Source organism: Accipiter gentilis, chromosome 11 (assembly GCF_929443795.1).
Source record: "Accipiter gentilis chromosome 11, bAccGen1.1, whole genome shotgun sequence".
In the NCBI taxonomy this organism is placed as follows: Eukaryota; Metazoa; Chordata; class Aves; order Accipitriformes; family Accipitridae; genus Astur; species Astur gentilis.
In genome coordinates this window covers 4591053-4606938 of record NC_064890.1, presented here as the reverse complement: position 1 = coordinate 4606938, position 15886 = coordinate 4591053, and the positions used below count along the sequence as shown (strand labels likewise).

The following is a 15886-nucleotide window of genomic DNA, read 5'->3' as shown; positions in this document are numbered from 1 at the left end:
CTTTCCCTGCAAGCACTAATGGTAACCGAGAGACTGTTGCTTGGATATACTTACTGGTACTGCATTTCAATGCAGATTTCCTTTTTACAGAGTCTGGCTGTTTTATTTGGAAGAGATAGTGTAGAAAAGGCAGTTTTGAGACCTTTTTGAGAATCCAGTCCTATTTCAGTTAACAGTAAAACAAGCCCTTTGATGCATTACACTCAGTCATTCATACAGCACCCAGCATAGGCACCCAGTTTAAGCTTTCCATGTATGAGGGTATATTGTGCTTTAGACCTATATAAAAGGACAGAGACAAGATGGGAGCAAGAAGGGCTGCAGAAATCAGGCCACAGTCTGCTTTCCCATGACCAAAAGGAGGAACTGAATTTCTGGGGAGCTCTAGTCCAGCTCATTTTCATGGCAAAGTTAGTTACTACATTGCAGCTTTCTGTAAAAGCAGGAAGCAAATAGCTTGTCACAAACAAATGAGAAAGCTCACTAAAGCAACAGTGTTTGCTGAAACCAAAATGAGCTTATTTCAATGTTTGCCATGTAGTGTGAACATTAGAACAAATGCTAAAAGTGAATGGCTTGTTTACAATCCACTCTCCCATTAAAATGCAAGCTTTGGTTCATATAAACTCTCCTTATTATTAATTACTAGTACTCATGTGGGAGCCGTTTATAGTCTTTATTGACCAATGATGGTGACTGCGTAAACGTGGGATCAATATCCATGACATAAAGCTAAGATGATCTCTGGGGTGTCAGCAAGTTTCTGGTTCTAATTAGTGTTCTGGATGACTGAAAGGAAACATTTTCTGAAGTGCCCAAATCATTTAGCCATGTCTTCATTTTTACTCAGACTTCTCAGAAAAGTTGATTAAAAATATCTGCAGGATATGGTGAGTTTGTGGCAGGACTGTTAATGCTGACATTTTGTTTATAATTTACATTTTTATTTGGAATTTCTACACCAGTGATGTGTCAGGGTTTGGGACCCGCTTCCTCATGAAAGGAGAGAGAGGTTTAGAATCTGGAGCCTTGGGAAATGTAGGCAAATTGAAATAGCTAGACATCGGGGACAGGAAGAAATAGCTCATTCCCAGGAGTCATTGCAGCATTTCTTTGGATACCACGCTTGGAGAGAAAAGATTTAACCAGTCCTACCCCTTTTTCCTTTTTTTATTGAAGACAATGACAACGAGGTCAGTTGAGAATGCGCAGCCATCAGCATCTCAGTCAGAGCTAACTAAGCATTTAGGAAAGTGAATAGAAATCATTTTTGAAACTGCATCACTTGCGATGTAGTAAGAATAATGAATCCAGCTGTTCTGTCTCATGCACCCACGTTTGGAAATGTTGGCTTAAATTTTAATGAATGAGCAGAGGCGGTTTTGGCAGAAACTCCAATCCCTGAAGCCAATGAGTTTGAGACTCATCAAAATAATGAAAGCTAACTGTAGGTGATGGGTTTTTTGTTTTGCTTCGATCTACCAGATGAATAAAAGCGGTGCTGGCAGCCAGAGATTGATCTCAATGGTGTAACTAAAATAAGTCATTCCAGCTGGAAATTGTGACAACATGAGTGTCTGCCACTTGGAAGGCAAATGTCTTGGTTGTCTCTACATTTCTTTTTGATTGATGACTCCCACTTTTTCTTGGGCCATATTCTAGCAGCAATGAACAATTTCCCCATGACAACAATTTTGCGTGTAGACACTGGGAGGTCCCCCCACCCTGACTGGGACCTGGCCGAACCAAGACAAGGAGCTTTGCCTCGAGGGAGGCTGAACAGCCATCTTTCCTGCAATTGTAGGCGATTATCTCAGGAACGTCATGCATTAGAAATTACCTTCTTTGAGGGAGTCAGAGCCACTTCTGAAAAAAACACATTGTAAAAGAGTTGTCACTGCGAGGGTAGCTATATTGCAGCCTCGTGGTTAGGACTTTTGCCTGAGATGTGGAAAATATGTGTAGGCTGTGAAGCAGCGGAGGTTGGAAAAGACCAATTGTATCCTCAGCTGTGGGCACAAGCAAATGTTGTGTCTGGGTGTTTTGGGAGCCCTGAGAAGGAGCAGTGAATGATAGCACAGGATAAGCAGTGTAGGAATGTGGGTGCTCTGAGATCAGGTAACCCAAATTCTACCTACATCCCAGGTGAAGTGCAGCATCACTGATCCAAACATCTCCCTGAGTCATTATTTCAATGAAAAGCAAAAGCTTTACGTAAGATATTAAAAAAATTAACAAAGAAGCCATGCCAGCCTTTCTTTCTTTCTTACTTTTTCTTTCCTTCTCTACATATTTTTTCTCTACTTTCAGAGGTTGTTCCCACGTGAAGATGTCTTTGTTCTCCATCAATGGCCATGATTCATCAGCTAACTCTCTTTTATTTCCTTCTCTGTGCATTTCCTTTTATTCTCTCTCTGGGCTCTTTCCTTCCCATGGTAGCTCAGAGCCTGAAACCTCTGACAACATCTTGGCAGCTACGTGTGAAGGGCTTTGTAAATCCCCAGGGCTCAAACAGTGCAGCCCAGCAGTGAAAAAGTGGTGGGTGTTCTGCTGATGTCTGGGATTATTCTGACCCTCCACAAGCCATGCAGAGATTGCAGATCCTTACGTCTTCCAACATTTGTAGAGCCTGCACTAGAAGGGACACCTGGCAGCAGCTTCAGAGAGAGTACTGAGACTCCCAGCGAAAGAAAAAGTGAGCATTAGTTGGTCCCTTCTTGCTCACCTGGCCCAGGCTGTGTTAGGGCAGGAGCGAAGCCCTTTTTAGCTTCACTATTCTGCATCCTCGAAGGAGGTAACTTTTAGAAGATGTCTTGGATAAATTCTTCTCCAGCAAATGAATCAGTGCTGGGACAGGAGGAATGAAGAAGAGGGATATCAAAGTCTAAGAGAGCAGCTCCTCATTTGGCCCTCAAGCTTCCTTTGTAATTGCAACATGTAGGCACGACACAGAGGCAGATAGCAAGTTAATAAGTGTAACCTGCTGAAATAACTTGTGTGGTTCTTCAACACTTTAAAGAAGGGGTTTCCTTCTCTTTCTCCACAGAGACTTGAAGCTAGACAACGTCCTCTTGGACAATGAGGGGCATATCAAAATTGCTGACTTTGGGATGTGCAAGGAGAACATGTTTGGGGATGCGAAGACAAGTACTTTCTGTGGGACTCCTGACTATATCGCTCCTGAGGTAGGTGTGGGGTCCAGGGAGGTCAGCATGCTTCTGTCGGAGAGAAAACATGTCTTAAGACATGACTGTCAGTCAGTGCTGGAGAGTGCAAAGAGTAATAACCTGCTTTTGAGTAGTTCCAGGCTAGGAACTGGATTTCAGTTTGACTCAGAGCCTGCGTTGCTGTCTGGCATTGCCTGTTTTTGTGGCTAACTCTTTTTTGTGCAAATGGGCCTGGGAAGAAAGCGGTGCTTGGCTTAACCAAGTAACAGAATGCCTCATGAAAATCCAGTTTGAGCCATGGCAGAAGAAGCTCCAAGAGATAGGTCTGCAATTCAGGGAGAGAAACAGCACGAGGAATGGGAAGCATGTTCCCTAGCTAGCTAACAGTAGGCTTCTATGGCTGTACAGGCTCCTTCAGAGCTGGTAGGGAGCTATGGGCACTTCTAAGGGATGATGTTCATCACAACCTGAGAGAGAAAATAGAGAAAGGTGAGACAAAATCCCTGCGTGGAGGTGATTCTCCCTTCTCATTGATTAACCACCCTTTAGATAGAGAAGAGAGGCTGGATCCACTATAAAGCAGAGATTGGGGTTTACCTTCCCTCTGGGATATGCTCTGATGCTTGAATAGGGATGGCACCCATAAACTTGGACTTCTCCCTTACTCAGACAGGTGCTTAGCTGGCTGCAAACACAGCCTGCATCATGAGCATCCTCCCAGAGCTGAATAAGGCACTATATGCTCTGAAAAGGCTCTGCCATCAGAGGCATAACCTAAAAACTGAGCACAGGCTTGAAGGTCTGTAAAGATAAAAAACAACCAATAGCTGCTTGTAAAAGGGATGGAGATGCTTGGACACATAAACAAGAGATTGGTCATACATCCTGATTTTCACCCTCGAAATGCCAGCAGTCGGAGGAGAGGTGTTGCTGTCTGGAGGACAACTGGGACCTGACCTGCTGACTCTGGGATCTGGACTACCTGCTTCTCTGCTTTGGCTGTGCAAGGTGCCAGAGCATCTCACGTCACTGCATGAATCCCATCCCTGGAGGACATGCCTCCACAAGCTGCCTCCTGGTGAAGGGGGCTCTAAAACTAGAGACGATGGAGTTGTATCAGGGCCAGGATTTGCTTGAGCTGACAAGGGCAAGGCAGAGATTGTAGCTCATGTTGAGGTCCTGCTCTGTCCCCTTGACTCAAAAAGAGTGGGGCTTGCATGGAGACAGTCTCCAAGCTCCATGCAAAAAATATATCAACAGTTCCACTTCTCCTTCTGCAGTTGATATCTACTGATAGTTGGTGGAGAAAAGCTGAACCTGGCCTCTATGTGCCCATGCAATAAAGCTGGGTCATCACAGACCCCAGACTCCAGCTTGCCCATAGCGAGATCCTTACTTCTTTCCATTTTTTCCCAGACAGAAACTTGTGGGGGGATTTGGGGTTGGGGTTTTTTTGGTAAATTTAGATATTTTGGACCAGATATCTCCAGAAAAGAGAAAGCTCCTTTAACCTGGTGACTTCACGCAATGCGAGATCTTACTATGGAGAGGCTTTGACTAATTAGGTGGCAAATTGAGGCCAAAGAAAACATTTTTCAGCTCAGAGAAGAACCTATGAGTCATCCATGCATCATGTCCAACATCACTCTAAAATCCATTTATTTGCCTTTCAAGATCCCATTTCCTGATTTTAGTGTTTCCATGATGGATATTGGTACTTTCCAAATAGCTTTTAAAGCTTTTGGTTTTTTTCCCCTCCGCTATAATTCATTGATCTTTTACTGTGCACCAAGGGCTCAATTCTGATCTAGGTTACACCACTGCTGACACAAGGGCTGGTCTCTTCAAATCAATTGGATTTGTATTGCCTAAAAGCAGGTGTAAGTGTGCTCTGCAATCAAGCCACAATTGTCTTTTATTCCACTTCAATATGCTTTTACTTAAAAAAAAAAAAAAAGCTATTTTCTGATCCTTAAAAAAAATAGAGCCAAGTAATAATCCATTATCTGTGATTTTACTTCCTAGAAAAGAGAAAGACTAAAATAGCTCAGAGTTTTATTTCTGCACCATCATTTATTTTAGAGATTCAATGAGTGCATATAAAGCATTTTACCTCTAAATTGAAAGCACTGCTAGAGTTTATGGATCATCTCTCCTGCCAGAGGCAGGAGCACTGGACTTTTTGTCAGTATTTCAATGCAGCTTCTAGCACTGTAATTTGTTATAGACTCAGCACCTTGGCTACAGCCGTGTAAATAAGGGGGCTTTGGGTCAGTAGACAAGCAATTTTTTTATTTTGAAAAATATTTGACAAAAAAAAAAAAAAAAAAAAAAAAAAATGCTTAACCTGAAATGAAATTGCTGAGTTTATTTATTTTTTCCAGAGAATTGCAAAGCTAATAAATCTTTTCTTTGACTGTCATAAAACATTTAATTTTAATTTCCAGACATTTTGTACTTTAAGAAGTAAAGCCTTATAAAAACAATGTGTCTTTTCAGAAGGAAAGGTTGGGATGATTTTGTTTATAACTCATCCAGAAGAAATATATTACAGAGTCTTGCTGATTCCTTTTTTTTTTTTTGGTTCTGAGTGTATATATTGCATCTTATATTCAAATAGCTTTTTTTGTCCATTTTTTATCTCCTCTTTTGGCATTTTTGGAGACAAAGGTGTTACTCATGAGCATTCTACATCAGCTTGGGTTTAGACTTCTGATATTAAGGTCCTGCTTTCCTAGATGCCACAGGTACATCAGAGGGGAATTCATCTAAAAATGAGGCATTAGATGGCACTTTATAGTGTTGTAGAAAGACAAGCATCCCAGAAGACAAGTCATCCCTTCCTATCTTAGGTGTGTAAGTCAGTTAAATTGCCATTTTCCCTCCATCAACTATGGAAAGACTCTAGATAACTAAATTAATAAGACACATAACTTTTAGGCAATAAGATGAATCTGGGCCCAAGAGGCAATTTACAAGCAGTGAAGCCAAGGTATGAAAATAGTCAAGAAATTACTCACCTACTTCCACTCAGAGCCAGCAGTAAAGATCACCTCTCCAAATCATAATTTTTCAACTATCAGTAGTTTCATATGTACTCATCCTGATAGCTGTTTTCACTGGTATTAAGCCATCTCCAGTGCTTGTCATTGATACCTACACCATGGCTATAGTATAAGGGATCACACTGCAACCAAGCTGTGGGCTCAAGTGTGAAGACTGTGCCTTAAAATGAACTATTCCCCTCTCCAGCTCTAAAATTCTGATAAGGATCCTAGACATCATAGTCATCACATGTACCTTTAGACATCTGCCATGTAAATATCTATGTATGAGCAAGTTATCTAGACTCCTTGATAACCAAAGGAGACGAATAGGGGGTCGTACTTTACAGTGGGTAGATATTTAGCTGGATGTCTAAAATTGGACTGATTCTCTTCCTTGACTATAGAAGGTGGTAATGATAACTGGTTCAGCTCTATATATCTCCATAACAGATATCTAAAGGCAGGTGAGATTAATTTTGCTTCCCCAGAGGGGAAGCTTGAGAACTTGGTGGTGTCTGGCCACCAGGAAAGGCCACATCCCTTCTTAGGGGAGGTCGTCACTCCTGGTGACCCCCCCGGCCCCAACACACTGGATGTAGCCTTCACTTTGGAGCTGACACAGAAAGGCACAAACCAATGGACTGACTGAGGGACAAATGACCATTCCTCTACCTATAACTCAGTTGGTCTCAAGAGGACAGATCAGCAACCGCTTTCTCATGTTTTTCCTGGGGCAGATTTTGCTGGGATAGATTCCCACCTTTTCTACTGACTGATAGTCCTAAAGTACCCCTACACTGCCACACTTGTAATTTTAAAATACCAGCTTGTGTGAGTATAATCAGTCCCAAAATGCTAATGCCTAACCATTTGTCTTCTTGGACTTCACAAGCCTGATCTGAACCCTTGGGATAACTTGGAGAGCGGGCAGAGGATGACTTGCCTCACTTTTTATGTTAGAGATCTCCCCGGTAGCCAAGGATTTGTTCAAGTAACTTAAGAGTTACATGCAACCTGTTATCTGTAGTGTGAAGGACTGTTTTGGCACCCAGGTGAGGCTGAGACTCGGACCCCCTCGAAGCCCAGCCTCTGCACCCCCGGCAGATGCTCTGGTTCATGCTGCAGGCAGGGGGAAGCATCTCTGCTATCCCACTCAGTGCCAAGCGGCTGTTGGAAGGTCAGGGTCTGGCCAACCTTTCTGAGGTTGAAATACTCACGTCAGACATTTTGCGTCTGTCTTTTTGTCACTCCTCTCTTTGGGCAGATCTTGCTGGGGCAGAAGTACAACACCTCCGTTGACTGGTGGTCCTTTGGTGTCCTCCTGTATGAGATGCTTATTGGCCAGTCTCCTTTCCATGGCCAAGATGAAGAGGAGCTTTTCCAGTCTATCCGTATGGATAACCCATTCTACCCTCGCTGGCTTGACAAGGATGCCAAGGACATTTTGGTGAAGGTAAGAAATACCACACATCAAAATAAAGTCTTTTTGCCAGAACTGTCATCTTTGATTTGTTCACCTTCAGCTGTTGTTCGGAGAAACAAACTTAGTGTGACAGGACCGGAGAGAGTCACTTTCTTGTCCGTGGACCTCAAAGCACACCTGACCTGAGTCATAAGGCCATCTTTGTGTCTTCTTTCTCCTGAGTTGTGATGATGGCTCCTCACATCCACAAGTAGTATCACAGGGTATCGGATACCAGCAGAGAGAAGTTTCTTTGCAGAGCAATCCCTAAGGTGCAAGGCATGTTAACTCCTGAAAAAGATATTCTGCCAGGCTTCAAACTAAGGGTTACAGTGACATCCTCAATAATTATGGCATTGAAGCAGTTCTTGTGCCTCAGAGATAGGAGGACATCTAGGGTATATTGCTTTGGTGTTCAGCTTGATTTTTGGTAGAGAATATTTTGCATCTTTGCACTGAGCTAAAGAGCAGGAAAACAAAGCCTGTGTCCTGAAGTAGCGGAGCTACTCAAGCTAGTAGCACCAAGTCATCTGGATTTTTGGCCCTTTCAATCTCCTACATAGGAATGCATATTGTCCTTTCTGAGTGGAGCACACTTCTGTTTCCCTCTAATGGGCATCCTCCTCATCTTTTAGGTTCCTGTCCATTAATACACTGATTTTTTCATTGCCTCCTTCTCAGCCCCATGCCACTTATCATTGTAGCCTTTCTGGCTTGGGATGCAAATTATTCTAGAGTTGCAAGATAAAAATGCAATCAAATCACAACTAGTCTAACAAGCTACCTTCCCTCAGTTGGGCTTTGGACTGTTGAACATGATCTAAGCTAAGGCATTTTAACTCGAGATGGAGCATGGTGAGTGAGCATGTACAGAGGCTTATAATGGCTCAGCTGCTGTGAGGTAACTTCTTCATCACAAGATTTTGGTCATATTTGACTTACAGTCCCTACCTTGACTTTTGCATTTACTAAGCAACAGGACAACATACAGCGTTCCATTACAAAAAAAAAAAAAAAAAAAAAAAGAGAACAGGAGATTATATTAGCATCTGTGCTGTGCACAGCAGGGCTCAGATGTTTAGGTATCACTATAAAATGATAATAATGGAAACAATCAAAAGCAGTTGTTCAGGAAGACATACCATAGCAGACTGAGATTTTGAACTTCTATTTCTGGGACATACACTGCCATCTTTCTGCACAAACAACCTGTACTTCTGTCAGGATTAGAGGTAGTAATTTTCTTTATACCAATCAATAAACTACCTTGCTTAGTAAAAAAAACATTTTCTCCATTATGAGCTATTGTCATTGCCACTGACTCTGGATAATTACTTATTCGACCCTGCTTACTGCCTGTATTAGCAGCACAGAATTTAATGTACAGAGTCTGCACTGCTGAGTAATCAGTTGTCTGTAGGACACTTCCGTTTTGGTGAGGCTTTGCCCACAGTGTTCACCAAAACCCAATGCCTCGGTTTTTTTCAAACAGGCCCTCAATGGTCCATACATCTGATTATTTTGCTGCCAGTTTTGGCATTAGATATTTCTACTAGTTCTTTGCTGAGTAGTATCTATTGTATGCTCTGGATAACTGAATTAATAGTTCGCTGTTGGCTAAATAGCGTAGCAAGAAACTTCTACCATATGTAACCCAAGTCCATTTTGAGGTGACCTTCAACAATAAAGTGCTTTTGAAATTTTGCCCTTTCCTCTGGAGTAGGACATACTGGCTGTATTCAGGTCACCTTCTGTCAAGTGTTGCCACTATTCCTCTCCATCAACTTTGGAGGGATCTAGGATCTGGTTCTTTATGGGTCAGCTGGCCTGGAGGCCCCAGACATTTTGCTGCAGATATAAAGATGAGTTTTAAACTATTCACACACAGCAATACTTCAGCAGTACCTCCTGTTCACAAACCTTGAGAGGAGCTCTGAAGCATTTAGCGCTCCTGAAACTCTCCCTCAGGAATACTTCAGCTGCTTCCAGAGCCAAATGGCTCCTGCATCACCATAAAACCATCTATAACAGAACAGGTTGTGTTTACACTAAACTGAAAAGTGGGCTTAGGCCTGTATGTAGGTGATGGTGAAAAAATATGCCCCCTCTTCTGACTTTTCCCTGTCTTCAGCAGAATTAGTCATCCGCAGGACTTGTAGCCTGCAGTGTGCAGCAAACTCAAGCTATCTGAGTGGGGAGTTGTCTTTTGACGAAGTAGATGGTTGTCAGCATGTGAGCTAGTGAGTGGAGAGAAGCGAGCACTTCCAGAGTGTCTTTTAACTCATCTTTAAGTGTGTAAAGGAGGTCAGATTATTTGCACCTAAGATGACTGTTTTTCTCCATTAATGATAAAGGGTCAAATACTGACACTTCAGGTGTCCAAAGGTATAGGATATGAATGTAACCCCATATAGTCTAGGGTAGTATTTTCACAAATTATGCTTATATTTCAACTTTAAAAATTTTCTGATAAGAAGAAATTGTCCAGACAAAAGCTCACAAGTGCAATCCAGATATTTCACCTGTGTAGCTGCATATTTGCATGCTCAGACACATATGTTGTTGTCACTCTAGCAAATTGTCCTCTCTCTCCTGCAAAGGAAAAATGTGGCCAAGGTGTCTCAGTTTTGGCATGTTAGGCTAAGAACCCAAACTGGTTCCCCAATCAGAAATTTAGCAAGGTAGAACATTCTTGACACTCTCACCAGCCATGCTTGAGTTTGAAGTCTGAACCCCTACCTGGTAGGACTGTCCTAATGAACACACTGTTATTGATAAAAGACTAAGGTATTTCTCTTTCTTCAACATTCTAGCTTTTTGTGAGAGAACCTGAGAGAAGACTGGGAGCAAGAGGGAACATCCGCCAGCATGCCTTTTTCCGGGAAATAAACTGGGAAGCTTTAGAAGAAAGAAGGATGGAACCTCCTTTCAAACCAAGAGTGGTAAGGATGCATCTTCTTTCAGTTCTACCATCTCATGTCTTTCTTTCCTGAGTTATTCATTCCCCAAATATTTAAACCCTCCAGCACATGCTAGCAATAAACCAAAGCCAGGACCCGCAGTAATGTTATAAACCCATTTATTTAGGGGCACAGTCCAAACTCTTCAGACATGGGTCTTTAATGTCAGAGACCTCAAATCCTGTTTAGATTCACAGAGTCAGCCTTTTAAAGGTGGGTAAATGTCTGCTTCATCCTGGAATTAACAGTTTTAGGCACCAAGTGAAAGCTTTCAAAATGCCTTCAAATTTTCAGGTTTATATCTTCTGGAGTTGCTCTGCACACGCAGTCTCTCTGACTAAAAGTAGATGGAGGACCTTGGTCTTGGGCCATCAGAATGGAAAGTGTTGACTCTTACTTAAATGTCCAAACGCAGATTAAATTGTTCACAGGCTGTCTGGTATGTTGTGCACACCAGATACAAGCAGCTGAAACCATCTACAATTTGGATCTACCACAGCCTCACTCATTGTACAGTCGTTAGAAAGATAATTGTGAACTACGTAAGTCTATTGGCTAGGCTGCCTGACCTGATCATCATGACTACTACTTTCTGAAGGCTATAAGCCCAGGTCTGGCATGCCCACACCTGAGAAACCATAAATTATTCATCACTTTCTCAGTTACCATAGCAGGGTTCTGGATGTCACTTAAAAACACCTTCCCTTAACCACATCAGTGCAACCCATTCTGCAAGGATTACCTTTCACTGCACAGCAGAAGGTAAAGAAGGAAAAGCAGTTCAGGTAACCAAGTGGTCAGCTAATTCGGGAAAGTCCTGACTGTTAATAACAGTCCTATTAAACTATTGAAGTCCTATTAATAACAATAATACAATTTATTTTGACAAGTGCATCATACTTGCATTTTACAGCCCTTCACAAGTGTTATTTAATTGATGGGTCCAGTCCACTGTGTTACAAAGCTGTAACATCCCTGCCTGGCTGAATTAATGGATCACAGGCTCAGTGCCTCCTATATAATATTTATTCCCTTTACTACTTCAACAGGATGGTAATAAGCAAGTGATTAGCACTGGCTGCCGGATATTAAGAGCTCAGACAGAAGTTCACTGCAGCTTGACATGTTACTATACATCCTTTGGGCTGGAGTAACTAATCACGTGCAAAAGGCCAAGAGCAAATGAATTGCGGGTTCCCTGGCTGAGCTGAGCTTGCTCTCAACTAGTTGGGCTGAGCCCATAGGAAGCAGCCTGATAGGGCCAGTACCATTGTAATGAATATCTGAATATTAGTGGTTTGACATCAATTTTTTTTTTTCCTTTTCTTGAAGAAATCTCCGAGTGACTGTAGCAACTTTGACAAGGAATTTCTAAATGAAAAACCTAGACTGTCCTGTGCTGACAGAGCACTGATTAACAGCATGGACCAAAATATGTTCAGCAACTTTTCTTTCGTGAACCCTAAAATGGAGAAAATATTTTCCTGAGATCTGCCTTTCTGAAGGGATTCTCTGTAATGGTTTGAGTAACACTTTGTCAACTGAATACTATGCATGGTTATTTTTATCAAGAACCCACCGGAAAAACACCTCAGTGAAAGTTTGTACCATGCCTGGAGGCTTCCAGCTTATTCCAGTCTGTAGCAGATGCGAGCCACTCTTCACTAATGATGAAGTTTCTTTGTGGTATCTTCTGGTCTCTCTTCTCTTTTCCCAACGTTCTTGAAGTTGAGAGCATCTGAAAATGAGGAAGTGACAAAACATGTTCCCCACTACTTGTACGCACAGTCAATGGGTTTCTCTGTAAGAAAAAAACAAGTATATTTGAACTTCTGGTGATAACAGTGCCCATTTCTTCAAATCTCACCTCGGCCCACCTCCTTCTGAAGGACAAGTGGTTTGCTCAAGGCCTGAGGGCATCTGGGAAGACTTCAGGCTGGGCGCTTTGGTGACCTCCACTTGTACATGTGCAGAATTGTGCATGTGTACACAGAAGTTTTGAAGAAGCAGTTTTACTTCCTAGACACTTTAAGAGTAACATTCACAGGTGTTAGGATTCAATTTTGCCCCAGGAGGACAAAAAGACTTTGCAGGTGCCCATTCCAGCATTCTTAAATCTCAACCAGAGGCCCTGGAGCTAAGGACGCAACACCGAAGGAGCATCATTGGCATGGCAAGTGTCAAGATCAATCCAGAAAACCAGTGGTTTACACTTAGTACTTGGTCAGGAAGGTTGGGAAGTTGCAGTCCAGCAGAAAGCCTCAAGAACCCCTGTTCTAAAGCTTTAACTGTCCTCACACACGCCAGGCTCAGAGTAAAATCTGAACTTGGCTTTCTTGAGTTTTATCCTAAAACCTCATGAGAAAGGTGGAAGAGGTTTCCTCAAACCATTGTTTGGTCGTAAAACTGGCCTTCTGGCATTGGCATATTTTACTTGAAAGGTAGTAATCAGTCCTTGCAAAGGCTGATATACTTTCTATTGCTCTAAATGATAACCCAACACTTTGGCACAGATGGTGGACATACGTCAACAAGCTGCACCCAACGGTCACAGGGCAGGACAGCACATCAGGAGAGGGTGGTCCTCTCCTTCACCTTGTGACATTTTGCTGTGTGTTCTATCCCTTTGCAGTCTGTGGAAATGGAGATGGGTTTAAAAAAAGTCTTTTCTGTGATCCTTTCATCACGGGATCCTTTTAAATAAAGTTGCACTGTTTTCTGAGGTTGGAGAGATGTAGAACCTCCCAGTTACTGCTTGTCACTGAGATACCAGTTAAATACTCGGTCAAAATTAAGTCAAAGCCCAAAGAGAGGATTCTGTAATAGCTTAGACTTAGGCAGTCACCCAAGTTGGTGTTAGGCTCTACTTGAAGTGTATACATTTGGAGCTTCGTTGCATCAACCCCTTCAGTCCCTGGAGAAGAGAAGCTCTAGAAGGTGAGTCATCCCAAAATCAGATTCCCTTCAGAGGTGCCTTTCTGGCTCTGCTGGACCAGGCTGTCAACTTGGACCCCCCAACAGGATGAATGCAACCTTGCAGGCAGTGCTGGAATATCGCTGGCAGTGACTGCGGGCACCGAATCCTGCAGGACCAAGAGCAGAAGTGCCTAATGTCGACAAGAAAAGCAGAGCCCCCTGAAAAAGGTTTCAGTCCAGTGATTCTTATGAAATCCTTGTTTGTGCTGTATGAAATGCAGGGGGCATCTGTGCTCACAGTTTGTGCAGCTGGTCATCATGTTTAACTAGAACGGTTAACAGGAATTTTTTAAATGCCAGTGCTGTTTGTACAGTTTAATAAAATGTTGTGTACAATTGGAAAATGGGCACTGAAGTGATTAAATAGGGATGAAGGACAAAGGTGCTTAGAAAAGCCATTAAAATGGCTCTGTGCTTTCTGGGAGATGTTCCCCAGCGCAGTTTCAACCCATAAATACACAAGATGAGCAAGCATTTGAACAACTGTAACTACTCCACAGATCAGTATCTAAAACAAGGATTTGGCACTGTGCAACAGTATCCAAGAAGAGAGTAAAATGTTCCTCTGAATTACTGGAAGGTGACATGGCTGTAAATGGGGTCTGCTGTCCCAGAGGGGTTGCAGACCCAGATGTGCAGAGGTCGTTACTATTAGAGGGCGATCACCCTTTGACATCTGCATGAGGCTGGATCAGCCAAGACCTGGGAGGACCTGACTCTGTTCACATACTGTGGATGGAGTCTGGGTGGCCTGATCCAGACCAGAGACTGCATTTCTTAGCATTTGAAGATTGGCAGTATCCCGCTCTAGATGACTGTTAGGGATGTTTTCTTTGGAACAGCACAGTGGTTTGTGCTTGACAACAATGCAGGGACACCCCAAGAGTGTAGACTAAGGAGGAAGGGTGCTGAATCACCTTTTGTGGTTAAGTAACTGAAAAGCAACAGGGTTTAACACCTCTCTGACCAGAGACAGGGCTCTCTGCACTACAGCTGTGGTCCCAGATAGCTAAAGCAGCCAAACGTGAGAGTGGCTCGTAAAGGAACACGTTTGAGTAACTGCCAGAGCAGATACAGTGTTAGGCTTACTGTAGGGCTTTTGATGCAAACCGCAAGATGAAGCGTTTGCTTCTCTCTGCAAGGTGTCTTCAGCTTAAAACCCAAATAAACCCATTGAGGATGGGGGAAGGGAGATGGGGGAGGTGGGTACGAGCAGCCACGAACGTGCGTACTGTGTGTCTCACCGGTGCCACAGCCTGAAAACCCTCCCAATTCTGTCTGTGGTGTGCGAAGAGTGACGTGGTAAGCAGCAAGCATTTTCCTGTGGTGGCAACGATTGCGAGATAGGAGCCGGTGAGGGCTGAAAGCCAAACACCCGCACGGAAATGAGCAGGAGCCAACGTACTCACAGAGATGCTCCTTTGTCTTGGCTCAACCTGGCACCTCCATACCCATCTTGTCTTTTCTTCTTCCTTTTTTTTTTTTTTTTTTTTTCTCCCCTCCTCCATAAAATGTTCATTTTCTGGCATAGTAAATGGGGCTTGCCTGGTTTGATTATTCATTTGCTGAAGGCCCAATCCTGCTCTGGAGCCCCATGGGGTCACAGCACTGCTGTAGGAGCATGGCACCTGCAAACGTCAGGGTCTGACCTCCAACACCAACTGCCTCAGCTCAAGTTTTGGGAGTCCTCACCACCCAACTGCTTCTTCCCCAGTCTTGCAGCTCCACTCGACAGATGCATAAATTCCTACTTGTTGGCATTCACCAAACCAAACCTCAGGCCGATGAACAGGTCAGGACGAGTGGCAGTCACCAGTGAGTGACAGCCCTGATTTCAGCCCTCCTGCAAACACCTCCGAGTTGCTTTCCAGAGGAGGCTGGCTGGTCTCACAGCTCCTCAGCGTGGAGCCCAGGGGTATGGTCGCTTCTCCCGCAGGGAAGACCAAGCTCCATCCTGCACCCCCCATGCTTTTTGCTGCCAATGCAGAAAGGAAAGTCAGCTTTGCCCAGTTATTACCAGGCATATCTTGCAGTGGAGAGGTATCATCAAAAGTCCCCATCTGCCAGTACAGCTCCAAACAGTGGGTACTGCAAGTAGGTATGCTCCTCCCTTTACTATTGTATTTGTACTTTAGACACTTGAAACACAAGCGAGAAATCACAGCTGGCACCTAAACTGCTCTCTCACTCCAAAAGATGCCAGCTCACCTAGCGTATCACCTACAGGAGCCAGTGGAGGTCTCAGCACAGACCACAGGAAGATTTTCTATCTTC

The 15886-nt window shown here is 43.3% G+C and overlaps 1 protein-coding gene across 3 annotated transcripts in view; it reads left to right on the top strand.

Annotated features, from left to right (window-relative positions):
* The window catches only part of PRKCQ (protein kinase C theta), a 64417-nt gene extending 50482 nt beyond the window's left edge, over positions 1 to 13935 (top strand). For all 3 annotated transcript variants that reach the window (XM_049814154.1, XM_049814153.1, XM_049814155.1), the window contains 4 exons: positions 3047 to 3185; positions 7479 to 7667; positions 10490 to 10618; positions 11969 to 13935. In XM_049814154.1, the coding sequence (XP_049670111.1) occupies positions 3047 to 3185; positions 7479 to 7667; positions 10490 to 10618; positions 11969 to 12124 (613 nt within the window). In that variant the 3' untranslated portion in view covers positions 12125 to 13935. The remainder of the gene's footprint in view (positions 1 to 3046; positions 3186 to 7478; positions 7668 to 10489; positions 10619 to 11968) is intronic.
* Positions 13936 to 15886: the final 1951 nt, after the last annotated feature.